Source organism: Oculina patagonica, chromosome 6 (genome assembly GCF_052425735.1).
Source record: "Oculina patagonica isolate OP01 chromosome 6, crgOcupat, whole genome shotgun sequence".
NCBI classification, from domain to species: domain Eukaryota; kingdom Metazoa; phylum Cnidaria; class Anthozoa; order Scleractinia; family Oculinidae; genus Oculina; species Oculina patagonica.
In genome coordinates this window covers 2454665-2474580 of record NC_135763.1, presented here as the reverse complement: position 1 = coordinate 2474580, position 19916 = coordinate 2454665, and the positions used below count along the sequence as shown (strand labels likewise).

The window sequence follows — 19916 nt, the reverse complement described above, 5'->3', positions numbered from 1 at the left end:
ATTAAGCGGCCAGTTACTTAAGTCCAGAAAATATTGTCAGTATAATACTGTAAATATAACCCCTTTTAAGCCGCCACCCCTATTAAGCGGCCACGGCCACCTTTCTGCCGTCCCGATGAGCGTTCTTCTATTGTTTTTACCTCTATTTAGCGGTCAATAAGAATGTCATATACGATATTTAAATTAATTTCCAACAAGCTCAGAACGCGACGGCCGATAAAATCATTCAAACACGGGTTTATTGTCGTCTTCCTATGATTCCGTTATTCCTTTTCACCTTATTTTGAATTGAAATAATGTTACCTTTTCAAAAGACATTATGCTAATTTCTGACAAACCCCTATTAAGCGGCCAACCTCTATTAAGCGGCCAGTTGCCATTTCCCTGAGTGTGGCCGCTTAATAGGGGTTCAACTGTAGCAAAAGTCTCCTCCTAACAACTTTTAGTCGTTGTGTAAGACGTCGTTTAGTTCTCCTGTATTTATTGCTAGTTTTTTTTTACAAAATACCTGGTGACGAAGAGTTTTTTTTCTTTCCTAGAGGAAAATGGCCGACGTTAGATCCTAGGGTATTTTACGTGAATGTTCAATAAATTTTGCCGGTTGTTGAGCTGCTGCCAACAAAAGCGAGTTTGGCTTATTATAGAAAAACAGATGTAAAACTTCGCGTGCTCAGACTTTTGAAAGATTTATAATTGGTTGTTATCTGCGCGCGAAAATTGATTACTTGACAAACAACCACCAATCGCAGACACTGCACAGTACATGGTCAAATTCATCGGTTCTCCTCGAATTGACCCCCGCGTTTATCAACTCCCAATTTGAAAATAATCCTGTTATTTTATTTAATATCAAGACAATTTCCCTGTGGTAATCAAACCATTTATTCTTCTGACTATATCCCTAGTTTTGACCTATATTCCTAGCGCTTTTAAATCATAAAATTATTGTTATTGTTGATTTATTTTTAAGATTAATGGTAACATACATTGAACGAAAGATTGCGTTTCAAGCCAATGCCTACCCAAGAACACGACGTTAGAGCCGAGTTTTCACAGTTTTCACGAGCAATTTTTGTAACATTTTTATTTGCTAGTGTAGATGAGAAAGTTTGGCCAATTTTTATGTGATAAATATATTTGTTGACAGGCTGACGTGTTAGCTTTTTTGTTAGCTTTTATGTGATAAATAAAAGTTGTTACATACGAAAATTGCTCATGTAGGCGACTCGTCACATAAAATTTTGCAAATATTGTATCAGCATAATGTGGTCCCCAATCTCCCAAACTCCCACTGGGCATTGTGCACGCGTATCTTTTTGCGTATGTCTGCTGTCCACGGTCATTACTGGCGCACTGAACTTTGGATTGCTGACAAATAATATTTCTGTCATCTGCACGATCAAGTATATTTGTAACATAAAAATTGCCCGTCTAAACCTGACTTAAGACTAAATTAGACAAGGCGGGAACAGTCCCAGCTTGTTGTGTGGCTTACTCCAACAAGTTATAATGCACTTGAGGTTTCTTCTTAGACACAAAGCCTTCGACAGTGTGCGCAACACGTAACATGACATGTTCATTCCACCAAGAGCTCATAACTTGCAGTGCGATAGGAAGACCTTTATCATCATATCCAACTGGAAGAGTCATGCCAGGGATCCCAGTGAAATTACCGAGACCCATGTACCTGTAATAAAACACATATCAAGTTTAAAAGCCTGAAAAGAGAGCGCTATTTTGCATAGCATGAAAGTAGAGATTTACGGAAAATTAAAGGTGGCCTAAATTTCCTTAAAGTTAAAGGTTAGAGTTATCGAGCTTTCAGCTTTCAATAGGCCTTATTCGTATTCTCGTTATTGGACTGGAACTAGTTTGCAATGAAGGCTAATGGGTAATCTTTTCAAATGCAAATGACATGAAGCTGTTTTAATAATATTCCGCCGCATGAGCCTCCATTGCAAGCTAGTTCCAGTCCAATACCGAGAATACGAATATGGTCTATTAAATGTTCTTAAAGCCCATGCAACCTGCAGTTGGAATTAAAGAAACTTTAAGCCAACTTTAAGTTCGCTTTAAATTTTTAGTCTCTTTAAGCAATCTTTAGACATGAGTGTAAAGCTGGCTTAGAGGCAGCTTTAAAAAAATGTAAAGGTAGCATAAAGCTGTTTAAATTACAAATTTAGGCCAGTTTTACTTAAGCTTTACACCACAGCAAAGTTATGTTTTCATGTTGTTTTGGTTTGCTTGTAAACGTTACCGCCGCTAAAGCCATTCGACGAACAATTCTGCGTTTCATTTACTCAAACCAACTGGAATTTCGAAGCCCAAAGCGCTCCCTTATAGTGTGCTCTTAGGTGATTTGCAGAAATATTAGCGATATCGTTCTTATGGTATTGGTAGAAGGGGCGTTCAGCTGGAAATGTCAAAACTGATGAATGAGACGGGACATCAGAGTTACTTCGAAATTTTTAGTAAGACTGAACAGCATCCACCGAGTGGCTTTTTATTATTTCCATGTTTCCCACTCGAATTTCCTGTTGACATTTTTTCCTGGCGGTCGAAATGAGTGTGTATTTGCGTTGATTTTACACTGAACTGAACTTTAACCAATCAGAACAGCGACATTTTTCAAACAGCCAATCAGGTGCAAAACCCAAATCAATCACGGCCAGTGGGTAACACGTGACTTTTCCCGCGCTTTTCACTGACCGTCCGCTTCATCTCACCTCATCAGCTGTGTTGTCCTCTGCAGATTTCCTTCGCCATATTCTAAAGCATCCTCGGGAATCTCAGGTACTTTTGTTGCAAGTCCTGCAATATAAAGCAAATTATGGTCGAATTGTGTGATCGTCCGGGTGAGAGTAGGTAGTTCTGAGAAGAACTGTTGTTGGTGACTGACGTTTCGACAACCTGAGCGGAAGTCATCTTCAGAGTCAAAAAAAGAAAAATATATCAAGAAGTCAACTACCACTGAACGGACAACTCTTCAAAACGGACACGTTAAGACGGTCCTTGCTTCTGTCTATGCCCACGAGCGAAACAGTTGATAATGAAAATGTTGCGCCGCCTTTCGTGAACTCGTAGTTGAAACAGTCTTTTAAAGTCTTCAGGCAATAAATAACAACTATTGAAACTTGGAAATAAAACCAAGGGTGGATTCAGAAATTTCTGAAGGCGGGGGGGGGGGGGGGGTGGGTATGCCATTGCCATGGGCCTGGATGGCTTGCGACCTAGGCATGAGCTTTTTTTTGGGGGGGGGGGGGGGGGGGGGATTTTTCGGGTTTTTCCCTCTAAAATGCCATTTGTAGCATTCCCCTGACTCGAAAAGCGTTTGTGAAGTCAAGATAAAAAAAATACAGAGTTCATAAAAAAATTGTTGCTCAAATGGTGGGTTGTACCCCCTTCAACCCTTCCCATGGATCCGCCCCTGAAAACTGAAACAAACTGCTCAAGAAAGTAAACATTTTATCACGTCACCTGGAGTTAGGATACAATCTACTCCCTCCTCTTCAAAAATGGCTTTCAAGAAAGTCATGGCCCTTGTACGCTGCTTCATGGCCTGATATAAATAAACGGCATGCAATACATGCTGAAGCGATGACGTTTCACAAGGGGTTAAAAATACATTTTCTTCGTAGATTTGCTCAATTGTACAACTACAGTTATATATATATATTTTTTGATTTCCCTATGTTGTCTCAACAAAGATTACGTTATATTATAGGTCTTATAGCGTGACTTGCGATAAACGACATACGATACGCGGGAGCTAGCTTTTAAGCTGCGAGAAAGGTCAAACGGTCTCTTGCTTACAGTGGCCCTGTATCTTCTAAGAATTAGAAATCTCTGTCTACCAAATCTAATAGATCCCATCACATAAAATTTAGTCTCTTTCGTTTATACATTTTAGGGTCCCATTCTTACTGCACGGGAGTATTTTGCTTTTGTGTTCCACGCGGCGATTTCTTGTTATTAAGTTAAACTTGATTTCTGTTCGATTGAGCTAAACGGATCCGGTCGATCGGGTGCCTGCATTAAAGCGATGACGTCATCAGTTACACGTCATCGCTTAAAAAGGACTGAAGTATAATGACATTTGATATATTCAAAAGCGGAGACTGTTGAGTTGTGTTATAACAAGACGTATTCACAAGGCTGAAAAAAGGGAGACGTAATTTCGAGGAATAGTCCAATATTTGTAGTAAATAATAAAGATGGTAGATTTTAAGCTCGGTGATAAATAGTGAAGAAATTATTCTACATGACACGAGCGTGGGACAAAGAAAAAAAAATTTGAGTCCCCGACGGGAATCGAACCCATGGCCTCCCAGATACCGGTTGGGCGCTCTAACCAACTGAGCTACGTGAGACTCGCTGTGAGCTAGGCCATATACTAGGTTGATAAGTGACACGCGTCCTGCATACTGCTAGGATCAGCAATGTCGAAATCATCAAATTTGTAGTAAATAATAAAGATGGTAGATTTTAAGCTCGGTGATAAATAGTGAAGAAATTATTCTACATGACACGAGCGTGGGACAAAGAAAAAAAAATCTGAGTCCCCGACGGGAATCGAACCCATGGCCTACCAGATACCGGTTGGGCGCTCTAACCAACTGAGCTACGTGAGACTCGCTGTGAGCTAGGCAATATACTAGGTTGATAAGTGCCATGGGTTCGATTCCCGTCGGGGACTCAGATTTTTTTCTTTGTCCCACGCTCGTGTCATGTAGAATAATTTCTTCACTAGTCCAATATTTTTTTCGTCGTAGGTTTAGGGCCTGTTTACATCTGGGCGAGCCAACTTTTCATACGTTTCTTTAGAAAACGCATTGAAGCATTTACATGCTAGACGGGAAACCTGCCTTGCCGAGGCACACTCAGTCTACTTGCCCGGGGCACCCTTCTAGGCGGGATAGATTTTTGCCATGTAAACGTTTACGCCCGAGCAATCCCGGATTGCCGGGATAAGTCTTAACATGCAAAAATTCTGGACCCAAACAGCTCTATTTGACCAAAATTATATCAAATTAGTTTTATCTGTAGGCTGGAAAACATTTCTTTGAGCAAGAGCTAATTAACTCGAAATTTTAGCCTGCGTGGCCGGCGTTCGCGCTCTCTCCTCGCACCTCGCGCTTCGCGCTCGAAGTCCCCTTCTCCTCGAAATTTTCGAAGAAATGATTATCCTAATTCACAAAACAACAAATTTAACTTTAATTTGGTGGCCAAAGACTGTTGAATTTCGATTGAATTCCCCAAAATATGGACACAGTAAATTTCTAAGAGCTTGCACATCAAAGTATAATAGGTTTGAAGACGGCTAGCCTTGATTATTCAGTAAAAAGTCAAATTTTTCTACAATCATTTGGAGCTACATGGTTTCCCCACGCAGTGACACGCTTCAGTGACGCTGTCTTAACTCGGGTAGAAGGGCTGTGAATTCTGCATGTAAAGGCAGGCTATATTTCATCCATTCTAGTCGGGTAACTCGGTTAGCCGGGGCACCCTTCCTACATGTAAACAGGCCCTTAGTAACACACTACACACAAGCAGGCAGACAGTTAGGGAAGACAGACAGACAGACAGGAACGTAGACAAGCAGAACGACAGACAGACAGACAGACAGGAACGTAGACAGACAGACAGTTAAATCTCACCTGGAAGTAGTCACGGGCCGTGACCATTCTTGCTAAGCTCAAACTGGACGTAGTTTCGGCGTTCTGTAAATTATTCAAACAGAATGGACGTTGTGCTTTGAACATTCATAATTCTCCTTCTTAGTGTTATTTGCCATTTGTGGCACAGGGCTATTTTCGCTGTGAAGAACTATAAAATGAGCTACGAAAAACATAATAGCTCTCCTTCCCCTACAAAGACAGGCGTGGTGGCTTAATAGGTAGCTCGTTGGATCGAGGAGTCCAGCCACCCTAACCATCTGAGTTCTTGGGTATCCTCACAGTGTAGTTCACTGTAATCTGACAGTCAAATAACAATTGTTTTTTAAGATATTTACCATTTCATTGTAGTATTTATAAAATTCTTCTTCCGTTGCAGTCGCCATTTCTGAAAGTATGGTGATTCCGTGGGCAGAATATGTCTCCTAAAAACAAGCACAGATAACCATTAGCGGATAACTGATCGATGGACTGAATAAAAAGTCCTTCTCTTTGCTCAAATATCGTTTCCTTTGGCAAATCTGTTTGCATTTTAGATAATACAGTGTTTTCGGATTTTTATGTTTATTGGAAGAACATTCCACAAAAAGTGCTTAATATATACTATAAAAGACCTGAATCTGTTATAGGCTAGCTCCAACCATTTAGCAAACTTGAATCACGATAGTTTGCTAAATGACTAACTACTAACTATCTAGCAACGAACAGAACTTGTCGAGCTCTTGGGTGACATGGGTAGACAAACACGGACTTAAAAACTGTTGACAGTTAGTGCAAAACAAAACAAAAATGTATGGAACATCAAAGACGCGACTAAACTCTTTCTAGCGCACCTACTTCTCCCAGATTTATCGGTGACATATTTTGCCTGATATCTTGAGTTTGCACTTCAAAAACGTTTCAAATTCAAGCTTCACGGAAAATAAATTTGACATCAGATTTCCATACAAAACTAATTTCGACGTGTTTGCCTTCGCGGTAACACCGTAACATTAGATCAAGCGTCTCACACCTTCTCTAAAAATGAAGCCAGCATAAAACTGCGCCTTTTCCTTTTTTTTCGAGTATCGCCTTTGTTTTGACTGACTTTCACCTGAGTACCATTTTATATGTCACTTTTACAGTCCGAAGATGGTATACAGTGATAACTACTGTTACGACACAACTACGAAGGCGAGATTGCATTTGCGTTGTCTATAAAGACTATAAGAAATGTAAAACAAATGTTACCTGCATTTCTGGAATCTGAATCGCGACAACCGAGGCTCCCTTTCCTTTCAAATACTTCACAGCTGTTGGGAAGAGAATGGAAGTAACAGCAAATATGAATGTAGGAACTGAGCTAAATTGCAACAACTCCTACAAGCGTAATATAATACTAAGGGCAAGTGGCTGGATGTCACTAGCCGGGATGGAGTACTACCAATCTACTTAGCTACGCTTAGCATTAAATGGTAGAAATCCTAAACAGCAAAACGAGAACTTAACAAAATCTAAACATCCGGCCAAAGTGACTCATACCGCCGGAACTTATCCAGGCCTATTTCCATAGCATGAAGCGACCATAAGTATAGCTACTTCCCTCTGGATGGGTGGCCAGTTCATTGTAAGCTATCTCTAAGCATTTTGCTAGGTTGCCATCACCGTTCGCTCCGGTACCCATTTATACCTTAAGTTGGGCGGAGAGAGGAAAAGCTCTGTAATCATAAGGTTTGAGATGGCTTTCTGGGTGCAAAAACCTTTCGGGACCTTTGAGTAACGGGCCCCAGGACTCGAACTTAGATTTCTTGACCAGGAGTTCAACAAAACAACTGTTATGCCACCACACCAAAACGTAAGCGCTATTGACCTCACTTTAAAACTACATGGTCAGTGGCGCTTCCAACCCTTCTGTGTTTATACGAGGTGTAAAAATATACAGTACCTTTTTCACATTGTTTGTGCACATCTGCATCGCAGTCCTAGGAAACAAAATACTTTTAATTAGCAGAACAGAGTTTTTTTTAGCGAAAAAACTCACCTTAATCTCATATGGTCATTCAAACTGACAAATGCCGCTTTGAAGCTCGATTTCCTAGCAACAGCAAAGTTTTGGAGAAAGGCAAAAAGCATAAACGCAGTATATTGCTATTCTTTTTTCCAAAGATTGTTGGCCGTATTTTTATTTATCATGAAACTATTGCAGCAACCTTTTACATCATGAACGGAGGTTTGTCACACACTTTTTTGTCCACAGGCAACGACAAAAGTAATCAATGTAAAAACAAATGGACACTGTTTTAGGGATTACAACATGAAGTTCTGTTTAGTTCAACAATTATCAGTTGGAACCTTTTCCCTGCATACATGAATGTGACCACACCCATATTGGTCTCTTTATCCGAAGGTCCAGGTTCGTCCGCCCCTAGTCGTCTAATATATCACGCGGCACTAACCCATTTCCTGAGAGTCAGCTTAGCTTTATATACCGGCTTACAGTCGCACTATTATAGATACCTTGAAGTACTTCCAGTCGACTCCAACTGTAATCCCTTTAAGAGATGAAATGTTTTCAAATCCTTCCAGAGTCACGCCCGGTTGTCCGAGAGCTATTAGAGATCACAGATAGAAATAAATCATTTGCCTATTTTATAGCATTAATCTTTAACACAACCCAAAATAATGTCGTTTTGCAATGGTTAAAGATCGATACGTAGTATCCAAAACGTTTTGAAATTAAAATGTTGTCGCTTTTGACTTAAATTTGTCAACGAACGAGAGGAGAGGTTTGATAAATATGTCCTTCAAAGTTTTATGACGTTACTATGTTCAGACCGCCTAGAGCTGTAATTTCTTTTAGTTTTACTATCGTGATACGAAAATCACTCTACGACATAGACTCACTTTTTGGGTCATCCTGGTCTTCGCCTGCTAGGAATGCTGCAAAAAAAAGTGAGGCGAAGAAATGAGTTTATAATGGTACTAAAACCTTATTTATCCATGGATTCCAAATTCACAAGTTAAAGGGCCTTCTAGTGCATTGATTAAAAATATAAAACAAACAGCGGTGATAAACATTATGAAAAATCGCATTTTACTAAACTTGACGTTTCGTATGCTAAGCAGTGAGAGGTCGTTGCTTTATTAACTGAAATGTTATCACATTTATTAAGTTACTGCTGAAGATCAATTGTCTCCGCCTTGGTTCCAGACCCCTTTCATTACAATATATAAATAGTTGCCAAAATTTTTAACGGTCATACTTTTAAAAATGTATGTAGCTTAGCATACAAAACGTCAAGTTTAGTAAAATGCGATTTTTCATAATGTTTATCACTGCTGTTTGTTTTATATTTTTTAAATCAAGTTACGATGGCCTAAAACCAAGAGTCTATCTGCTAGTACCTACCATATACCAGGGCGGCGTCTCTTACAGTTGCACAAAGAGGTCCTGGTAGAAAGAAAAGTTATCCGATGAGTCTGTTTATGAATCCAAATTGAGTCACTTTTCTTGAAACTGATTTACGTGAAAGTTTTTGAGCAGTACTGTCACATGGTACTGTTTATTATGCTCTACAAGGTGGTTCTAACTTTTAAGTCTGTGAATTAAACCCTAGTGTGTGACCATTCAAATGAAAGCTATTGAGCAGTACTTTGATGTGGTACTGTTTATTATGCTGTACAAGGTGGTTCTAACTTTAAGTCTGTGGATTAAACCATAGTGTGTGACCATTCAAATGAAATGTAATGAAAGCTATTGAGCAGTACTTATGCTATACAAAATGGTTCTAACTTTAAGTCTGTGTATGAAACTTTAGTGTGACCATTCAAATGAATTAGCTAGTGAGCAGTGGTACCGTTTATACGTGAAGTGGAAATTTTTAGAAAACGAAACTCAAACTTGTACTTTAGAACTCTTAGGATGTATTAGGTCGAAGTGCAACAAACAATAAAGCCGGTTCAACAGGTTTGAATCAGGACTTACCAGTGTAACTGACAGTATGAGCAAGAGGTACCTCGCCACTCGTACTAATGCGGCCACATGAAGCTAAACCAAGGAAATATGCACAGAAGTAGTTCAAAATGAGAATTATTTAGTAGCTCTAAGGTCATCATGCAATTTGTGATGCAACTTGGGAAAGTCCGATTACTGACAATTGGGTACAAGTTTAGGACATCTTTACATGAGAGTTCTCGTCCCGGGACGACTTTCGTCCAGGGATAAATTCATCTCGGTGTCTGGTCATTTTCTTGTTGCTTTCTACATGATTTCGTCCAGGGATGAACTCATCCCGGGACGATTTCATCCCTGTCCTGAGCAACGGGATAAAATGTCATCCCAGGATGAAACGTGAAGAAAAACGCCATGTAAACAGTCTTTCCGGGATGAAATGTAATGTTATGTAAGCACGGGCGGGATGACTTCAACTCGGGCGGGACGAATTACGTCCCGGCATGCCGGATGAACACACTCATGTAAAATAAATATTTTTTCATTCTGGGATGAAATTCATCCCGGGACGAAACTCATCTCGGCTCTCATGTAAAGAGGCCCTCAGTTACAGGCAGTTTATGTATGCGTGTAGGGGCCATTTAACTGTTGTTACTGGTCAAAATATTAAACAAACTGCATGTACTCATTGCAATCAGTGCCATATTAGTTCTATTTAACAATTGTTGGGAAATAACTTATCAGCGTGTATTAGTTAATGTATTACCGGTAATTTTTTTGCTTTGGTATGCAAGTGGCAGGGTATATGTAGTTACGTACCTTTTATTCCTACTATTCCACAAGCTGCAGCAGGAATTCGCACAGAGCCTCCGCCATCTGTGCCTAATGCAACCGGACACAAGCCTGGCAAAATAAACACATCTTTTTATCATTTTTTCTCGCAAAACAGCTGGAATATTGGATAGTATGCATTTTCATTGTTTTGATTTTCCCGGGGGGGGGGGTACTTCCTATAATGGCCTATACAGGGAGGCTCCGCCAGAAAGGGGTACCTTTTTAAGGCTTCAGGTATATAAAAGGGTAGGGATTTCACGAGTTTAAGTATATGAAAGGGTATGGAAATCTGTCATTTGGCTATTTGAAAGGGCCTTTAATTAAAATATTTCGAACAGACGCAATTTACGGCTGTATTATTTTAATTTATTAAGCGCTACATAAAAATGACAAGAAAACGACCTATTTTAAGTCCAAGCCATGTCTCTTAGGTATATGAAAGGGGTACCTTTTTTCAGTTAAAGGTATACGAAAGGCGTACAATTTCTGTCAAAAATGGTATATAAAAGGGTAAGGGGTTAGAACTTGGGGCGGAGCCTCCCCGTATAAAACATTTTGAATATACCCCACCCCCCCCCCCCACCCCGCCAGGTTGATTTGTTAATATTAGTGGCCAATAAAGCCTGTGGTACAGCCGGACTTGTCACACTGTCTGTGACACAGGCTTAGTGATAGGCTTAATCATCACTTGCTGTGCAGAAAATATACCCCTGCTCCTTCCCCTTCTTTGGAAGGACCAGACACAAGAGAGCGGCAAGTTAAGCGGATGCCTGAACCACAATTTAACTTCTCCTTCCAAAATACATTTTGCAATTTAAAATGAGTGCGATCTAGCAATATTTCATGTTTGTTTTAATTTCTATGGCACTAGTCAGTAATAATATTAACATGTTCAGTTTGTGACAAATGAGACTATTTTTGTCATTAAAGATGTGAATATTGTATTGGTATACCTGCAGCCACTGCCACAGCAGACCCACTTGAACTTCCTCCGGTGTAATAATTCACATTGTATGGATTTCGTGGAGTTCCATGGAGTCTTTTATGACAAGAATAAAAGTTTGGATTATATTTAGATGAAAAGGCCTTAAATCCGTTCACTTCAACAAAAAGTAAACAAAACCACAAGACAAAACATTCAACCAATAGTTGATTTTGTGTTGTTTTTTTTTTAAAAAAATTGGACACTCCTAGGTTCTGACTTGAAGGCAGGTAGCTCTCATTAATTGTACTGGACTCTAGATCAAGCAGTCCAGTTTAGAATGTGTCCAAGTTCCTTGTAAATGTGATGATTTGTGTTCTTAGTGTTTCTTCCTTCACACCATCCTTTGCCCTTTTGCAAATTTCACAAAAGGGACGACTCGGGACAAGTCAGCTGTTGCGGTATTTCTTTTCACCCAGAAGTATAATGTATAATATAAATTTTTAGAGCAATCTAACAAATGCTGGGATTAAGAGGGAGGTCAGCATGAAAGGGGAGGTGGGTTATTTGCTATGAATTAGCATTCCACCCAGGAAAAGAAGCAAAACAGCTAGAATCTATATTAGGGGTGGTGAATGGTCCTTTAAAAAATGCGTGTCTCGCAAAATTTTAGCCAAATTTCTGGAGTCTCGTTGTCTCGAATTTTTCTTTGATGCCTTCTCGGGGTCTCGATTTCTTTTGTAAGGCTAAAGGCTCGCAGTAAAGATGTCAGTCTTGCCGTCTCGCAAAGTCTCACATTTACCATTCGACACCCCTTATATTGTCTGGAAAATGTAGTTAATTAGCACCAGACTCTTGAGCCACTTGTGGCTTGCTTAATTTTAAAGACCAGCTCTATAATGAGTTACCTGTTTGGATTATTTCCTGTGGTACCAATTCCCAACTCATGCATGTTTGACATACCAATGATTATTGCTCCTCCATCTCTTAACTTTTTCACGATACTGGCATCTTTTGTTGATGGAGTACTGCCCATAAATGTAGTGCCACAACGGGCATAATATGGCACCTTAAAGAATAACACGGAAACTCAAACTTAAGGTGAAAGTTAAATCCGAGGGTGCAAAGAAATTCAGTTTTCCAGCTTTACCTTCGGGCAAGTTGCAGCCAGGATGTACTAGCCCGAAACTCATTTTAACTAGCCCTAAAAAATTCTTTATTGGCATGATTAACTTCCTCAAGAATTTTCCCCAAAAACTATCACTCGCCTGCCGGGCAAGTGAAGGATGAAATCCACGCTGAATCCTCCTTTTCTTAGTGGATCTACTGTCTTTCTGTCAATTTTGTCACAATATGAGAGCCTGATATTATTATTATTGTCATTATTATTATCATTCTTATTATTGGCCATCCTCCTGTGTCCACAATTTGAATTGTTTTACTCTCTGACAGAAAAGGATGGCCCTTTCTTTGCTTTAGCAGAATTCAACTGTAATAAAACAATATTATCTCATTTACCACATGAAACTCCTCTTTCACAGCCACAGGGACCCCATCCATAACGGACAAGGGATTGCTTTCCGCATACCGCTTGGTGGATGCTGCAGCCATCTGAAAAAAAAAACCCACCATGAAGCACTTGCTTGCAAATCAAACTATAAACTGGATGGTGACTCATGACAATTAATTCTTCTCAAAAATTCTTAATGTGTAGTTCTATTACCATACCTTCCCCACGGAAGGGATTTTACCTAAGACCCCCCCCCCTGGAAATTCCAATTAAACTTCATACATTTCCATTAAGTTTTTGGCCTTTTAAACCCACCCACCCCCCAGGAATTTCCAATTCCTTCTGTGGGGGTAGTATGGACATTTTCTGTAACCACACTATTTGTAGATGTCTATTCATAGTTACTACTGAACATAAATTTACCTTTAAAATTTCATCTTTGTCAAACTGGACAATGGCTCTTAACTTGGGATTCTGTTTCTCTGTGTCCTTTATTATCTCAATCACTTTTTCTGCTATTTGCATTGGCGTGACAGTATGTGACCTACACCAAAAATTAAATTTAACAAATTATATAAGATCTAAAAAAATTAGCCTGCGAATACAGCTGCCTCTCATTCGCGTCCTGCAATGAAGAGCGAAACGCGAAGAGAGACGTCTGCGATTCACGGCCAGAAATTCCATACTGATGACGTAAATCTGTCCAGAATCCGGACAGGAGCGCTGATTGGTCAGCTAGCTAATTTACATAATATATGCAAAATATAACACTTCATTACCAAACATGTGATTACACGAACAGTGTTGCGGGACACGAATGAGAGGCGGCTGTATTCGCAGGCTAAAAAAAATTACAATCCCACTTTTCTCATTTCAAGAATGATGTTTTGACCTCTTTTAGGTCATTTGAACTTGTTTTTACCTCAGAGGTCTTATTTTTATTGTTAGTTTTTATCGTTAATAGCTTAACAAAAAAACTTCTTGTAAGAATTTTATCAATTTTACTCTAACCTTTAGTATTTTATATCTTACAATCAAATTAGGGAGGGCCATATTGTAAACTACTAGGTCACCAGTAAACTATGTTACCCTCGACGTTAAATAAAGTCTTATTATTATTATTATTATCGTTTGCAATCTTGAGATCAGCGCTTTTATGCCTTAGAGGTTCACGCACTATCAGGAGAAGGAACAATCTAAACATTAATGACATTGATATAGAAATAGAGAAAGGTCGAGCACGAATCCGATAGTTTCAAAAGTAATTATATATGAAGTGAGAATGATACTTATAGAATTTTTATAGCTTTTCTTTTTTATAGCTTTTCTTTTTTATATATTAGTAGTGAAACGTTTTTAGACAAACATTTTCGTGGACTATATTTCAAGAAATTCTTTCTAATAGTTATAAAGGTATGAATTTCGTTTTTTTTTTTTAATTCTTTTAACGAAGTACTGTACATAGGTCATTTTTTAGGAGTGTTAAATAAAATTATTATTAAAAAAATTATTATTATTATTATTATTATTATTATTATTATTATTATTATTATTATTATTTATAAGATTATTATAAAATAGCATAAAATATGTGAATGAGTAATTAACTATTAAGTAACAATAATCTTGATGTTAGTCTTGAAGGCTGCCACAAAGACAAAATAAATATTGCCTGTCTATAAAAATTTTTAATAAAACTTATTAAAATTTTATATATACCGGTATATATATATTTACTAATGTTTACCTGTATTCCTTTATAAGGTCTGGAATTGTCACAAACTTGAAGGAAGACTCCTTTGGAATATTAATGCTGTATGATAAACAAAAGGAACAGTTGTGAGGTGTAACTCTGTCCTGACTTTTCCACACACGTTTACTTTTGAACTCTTTATTAGAGTTTAATAAAATTTTACTACATTAACTATATTACATACATCCTGAATGAATGATGACATTAACATGCAAATTAAATGTATTATTGCAGTTTTCAGTGAAATGCGAACTCTGAAATTCAAAATCCAACAAGTTATCAACTGCATTTCTTGCTGCTGTCAATCATAATTATTACAACAGCCAAAGAACAATGAAAAACAGAAACAAACAAAATGGATCGAAATCTACCAATCAGAGCTAACAGACATGAACTTTTGACCTGGTTGAAGTGAACTTCTGTTTCCCGAGAGGTCCGCTAAAACGATTGACAGCAGCAAAAAATGAAACCGTTGGTTACGTATTGAATTTCAGAGCTTGCATATCACTAAAAACCACAATAACATGAGCTCTGACTAATACTAGATTTGGGTATCTTTTTACCTTTCCTCAATAAATTTGTCAAAGTCGACAGGTGGGTGGCTGTTTCTCTGTGGAGTTTTGCTAGGCAGTGGAAATAACGTCGGTGCATCAGGGAGTTTGATGCTCTGGAACAAGTCGAACTTTGCTGTTCTATAATAAATAATAAGTAAGGGTGGAGTGTAAACTGGCAAAACCTTGTAGAAAGGTTATTAAATAAATAAGCATTGAATCACCTGAGCAGCCTAATAACTCATATATACTTTCTGTGGCATGAAGCAACTAAGGGTATCGCTATTTCCACTGGATGGGGTGAAATTCCAGTGTCAACATATTGTCATGTTCCCCTATCCATTTTCTGGTACACTGGGTATGAATAATTTATTTACCACTCCTGTTTTGGGCAGGCTTTCAATAATTAAGAGCCTAAACTTATCAGAACTCGGGCAGGTTTGCTGTTGTGAATTGCCAGGTAAAATAAATTTTGCACACTTTGAAGGGGAAATATTTTTAGCTTCTTATATTACCCTCTAAAGGCCGATTTACACGGTACGATTTTGTCGCATGCGGCATGCTTGCGACATACTTACGACACGAATTGTGTCGTGTAAATCAAACCTACAACTTCCAAGTCATGTCGTAGGACTGTCGTAAGCCTGTCGCATGCGACAAAATCGTACCATGTAAATCGGCCTTAATGGGTGTCACACAAGGGGATTTTGGGGAAACGTACAGCAAGACAAAAAAAATGTCTTGCCCTTGGCAAGAACGTGACAGAGTAAAAGGGATAGGGATAGGGGTAGAAGGGAATTAGAAAGTAGGCACCTTTAAATGCCTTTGGGTAAGTAAAAATTATAGTACATTGTTTGATGCATTTCTTGGGGTTAACTCACCTGGATGGTGAGTATAATTTATTTTTTTAAGTACTAAAGATCAAAATTAAGTTTGCACCCCCTGGAATAACAGGTTGATTGCCAAGATTGAACCTCATGTGTCTGAGTCTAGCAAGAATTATTGTGAAATAGAAAGCTGTCAACAAATTAAACTTAAGATGATGTGGTTGTACAAACATGACCAACCTGGCTGCTGAACTTCTCAAAACACTTCCAATACCCTGAAAAATTGATAATTAATTACCAACTGATTATACAGGGTCCTCTATACCTCTCTGCTAAATGGAATCACGTAAAAATATTTGGCTTTTCATGCGTCACAAATAATTCTTAAAATGTTTTCACGTTCACGCAAAAATCATGGCGATCACTGTTTAGACTGTTACGCTTGGAAGGTGTAGACCAGATATTGTGCTTGTCAAGATCACACACATGACAAAATTGCTGACAAAAGTCCCAATGCCAACCACAGAGCTAAAACAAAAATGTATGTTCACTAGAACTACCTAAAAAATCAGAAAATATAGTCATGAAAAAGAGGATGATTCACGATTCACATCAAATTCAACTCTTCGTTCACAGGTCACATTTGAGCTAAAAATTGCATTCACACGCACATAAACAGATATTAAAATTGGGAATCATGAATCATGAAAAAAGCCCAAATCACATTTCACGGTAAATAAATAGCCTCAATCACGCTTTACAAAAAAAGTATAGGGAACCTGGATTATATTGTTTGGCCAAGCTAATCACATTTCACGATAAATAAATAGCCTCAATCACGCTTTACATAAAAAGTATAGGGGACCCAGATTATATTGTTTGGCCAAGCTAATAGCAAGTATTGTAATTGATAAAATTAAATGAAATGAACATGGATAAGAATTTGTCATTTTTGAAATTAAAATAACTGACAGAAGTGACTTAATTTACTTACTGTTCTACCAAGCCATTTTAGGAAGATTAAACGTTTTCCACTCAACCTGGGAAATCGTTTAAAGTTCTGAAATCAAACAAAACTGCATATTTTCATGTGTATAGTAACTTTATTGTTAATTATTGTAATTTAAATGTGGCTAAGCAAGTATCTTAGGAACTAAGCAAGTACTTTTACTGACTTGGTCAGTGTGACAGTGCCTAGTGGGTGGTTGCCGCTTTCAGAGTTGCCATGGATACCTGTGTGCCCTGCTCACACAGTTCCAGCTCAGTTCCAAGGCTCGTTTTTCGCCTTGGAACCACCACCCACTCTCATAGGCACCTTCCCCAAGCTCATCTATTGGTGATGAGTTTAATATTATTACAGTGGGAATAAGAAAATTGTGAACACTTTTATTAAACTTGGAACAGACCAGTTTGTGGATTTTTAGGGAGATGTCCAGTGGGCTCGCCCCCATCACCCTTATGCATAAAAATATATAAGGCTCAAAGAGCCAAAATGCTTGTCCCTTGCCTCTCTCCATAGCAAGAAATGGCCCACCTTTACTTTTCTCCTCCCTCCCTTTCAAGAACCCAGGGATCTGACACTGCAGACCACCATTAAGCTCCTAGCTATGTATGCCAATCCTGTTTGGTACTACTATGAGTGCTGCTTCCCGCTTGCATACCATAAAATTCAGGTTATAAGCCCCCCTCTCCCCCCCCCACCCCCCGCGCTTATAAGCCCCCGGTTATTGGCCCATCTATCTGGAAACAAAAAATTACATCCGATTATAAGCCCCCCTCTGCTGATTGACAGTACTGAACAGGGCTAAAAGCGTTTTTCCATCAACACTCCCCTGGCTCGTTTTAAAACTTTTATTTTATTCTGCTTATTGCTGGTTTTCACTGTCACGCAATCAAAAAATAAATTCGAAACCATTCAACTACAGAAGCTATGAATTTCAAATGTTATAGATGATAAATAGATAAACAATTTCTCCAAGTTTCAGGTCTGTGCGGTGTACCGTTCGCGAGTTATTTTCCGAACCTTTCAAGGCAAATTTATAAAGCTTAGTATGGAGCCGCCATCACTGTGTCCTGCTGAGGGACACAGTAATGGCCGCCGTGATGTCAGAGAAACCATCTGGAACTCAATTCTGTTTACAACAGCGGCCATCCTTGGCTTAAGAGCTAGTACACTTTCATATAAACACCACTTATTATATCTGAAATGTTCATTCTGCACAAAATGGAAAGGAAAGGCCTTTTTTCAAACAAAACAGCTTTGTCACGGCACTCAGCTTGATGTCACATACGATGGAGAACTCAAATATTCAAAATGCTCTGTTTTAAAAACGAATGACACTATCGATCTGGAAATTTGCAAAAATATATATTTTTAGTTTATCTTTCGCCTAATGACAACGAAAATTTAGCAGGCCTAGTGAATTTTGATTTCAGAATTTTATGACGTAACATGAAAACCAAGAATAAGCCCTCTCGGATATAAGCCCCTCCACTTATAAGCCCACCCAAAACCCCTTACAAAGTTGTATAAGCCCAAGGATTACAACCAGAATTTTAGGGTAGTTGATTGAGCTACTAGAATTCAGGCAAGAGAGGGAAAATGGTTGACTTACATCATGTTTTAAGTTGTACTCAATGGGCTGATCTGGTTTTCCAAGCTGTCTCTCGACTGATGGGGGAGGGGTCCAAAAATAATCATGGAACATCCACAGCAAAACCAACAAGGCTACAACTCCAGACAGGATGACCAACATACTATAAGCCTAATAAAAGAAGGTAAATTATTATTTTATAAAAGATGGTAAATTATTAAGCTGGGTGAATTAATAAATGATAAAGATGAAAAGTTCATTTGTCATGAGCATGGGACAAAGAAAAAAACTGAGTGCTGACAGGATTTGAACCCATGACCTCCCAGATACCGGTCAGGTGCTTTAACCACTGAGCCACAGAGAGACTCTTGGCTAGGCCAGTTGGGTCTTGGTTCATCTGTGACAGCAACCTGCATACTGCTGAGATCAACATCTAGCAGTATGCAGGGCGTGTGCCACAAATCAGCTTGTGAACCTTATAAATAAATGGCCTAGCTCACCATGTCTCTCCAAATTCAAATTCTGTCAGGGACTCAGAATTTTTTCTTTGTCCCACACTCATGACAATTGAACTTTTCAATAATTATTCATCCTTATCATACTATATGCCTGACCCAAATTCCTGTCTCTCAGCGTTCAACACGCAACTAACAAATTATACAAGGAGAATTAAAATATAGACTGCATGACTACTTAACGTGGCAAGCTCTCGGGCGCCTTATATTTAGACAGCACTCGGCTTTTGATATGTTAAATACTTAAGATTTAAAAGATAAGCTTAACTTTGCTTTGCGCGTCACAATGGATGGTTCAAAGCATAAGTTAAGATTTTAAAAAATGATGCAAAAAGAACACTAACTACAACATTGCCCGCAGCAGATCATTTCGAGGTCGCAAACTCTGCGTCACGTTATCTGCGGCCTTGTTACGTGTCACCGATTCCCAAATATTATTAGCTTTTCTCAGAGCTAAAGTTGTAAGACACTTGAATAAAGTTTATCTTTCTATTTATCTTGTGAATAGCATTAATTAATAAAAAAAACCCTGCCTATTTGTGGGTCTCGATCAGAGCTGGGTATTGGTGTCTTCGGGCCAGTGTCTTTTACTCTACTCGTCTTCGGGTAACTGCTCTCTTTACTTGCTGTATGGATGGGTGATCATGACCTCAGAAATGAGATTAATCATCAACCAATGGATCTTTTTAATATATGCATACGGAATCCCTCACACAATGATCTTGGTTGGGAGACAGAAGAATGTTATTATGATCGCCAGTTGAGCATGCAGCAGAACCAGCAGAACATAAAAAAACCGAGAGA

The 19916-nt window shown here is 38.7% G+C and overlaps 1 protein-coding gene across 1 annotated transcript; it reads right to left on the bottom strand.

The window, feature by feature from the left end:
- Positions 1-864: 864 nt before the first annotated feature.
- On the bottom strand, positions 865-19884 carry LOC144656491 (uncharacterized). Its single transcript, XM_078516713.1, has 22 exons — positions 19646-19884; positions 18619-18768; positions 16998-17063; positions 16244-16278; positions 15189-15317; positions 14620-14685; positions 13296-13416; positions 12881-12973; positions 12271-12431; positions 11394-11479; positions 10426-10509; positions 9640-9702; positions 9064-9105; positions 8559-8594; positions 8172-8263; positions 7600-7636; positions 6906-6967; positions 6014-6100; positions 5658-5720; positions 3478-3559; positions 2727-2811; positions 865-1687 (listed from the first exon to the last, which is right to left on the bottom strand). Exons 2-22 carry the CDS (start codon positions 18757-18759, stop codon positions 1492-1494), a joined length of 1827 nt encoding a protein of 608 aa, XP_078372839.1. The 5' UTR covers positions 18760-18768; positions 19646-19884; the 3' UTR covers positions 865-1491.
- Positions 19885-19916: the final 32 nt, after the last annotated feature.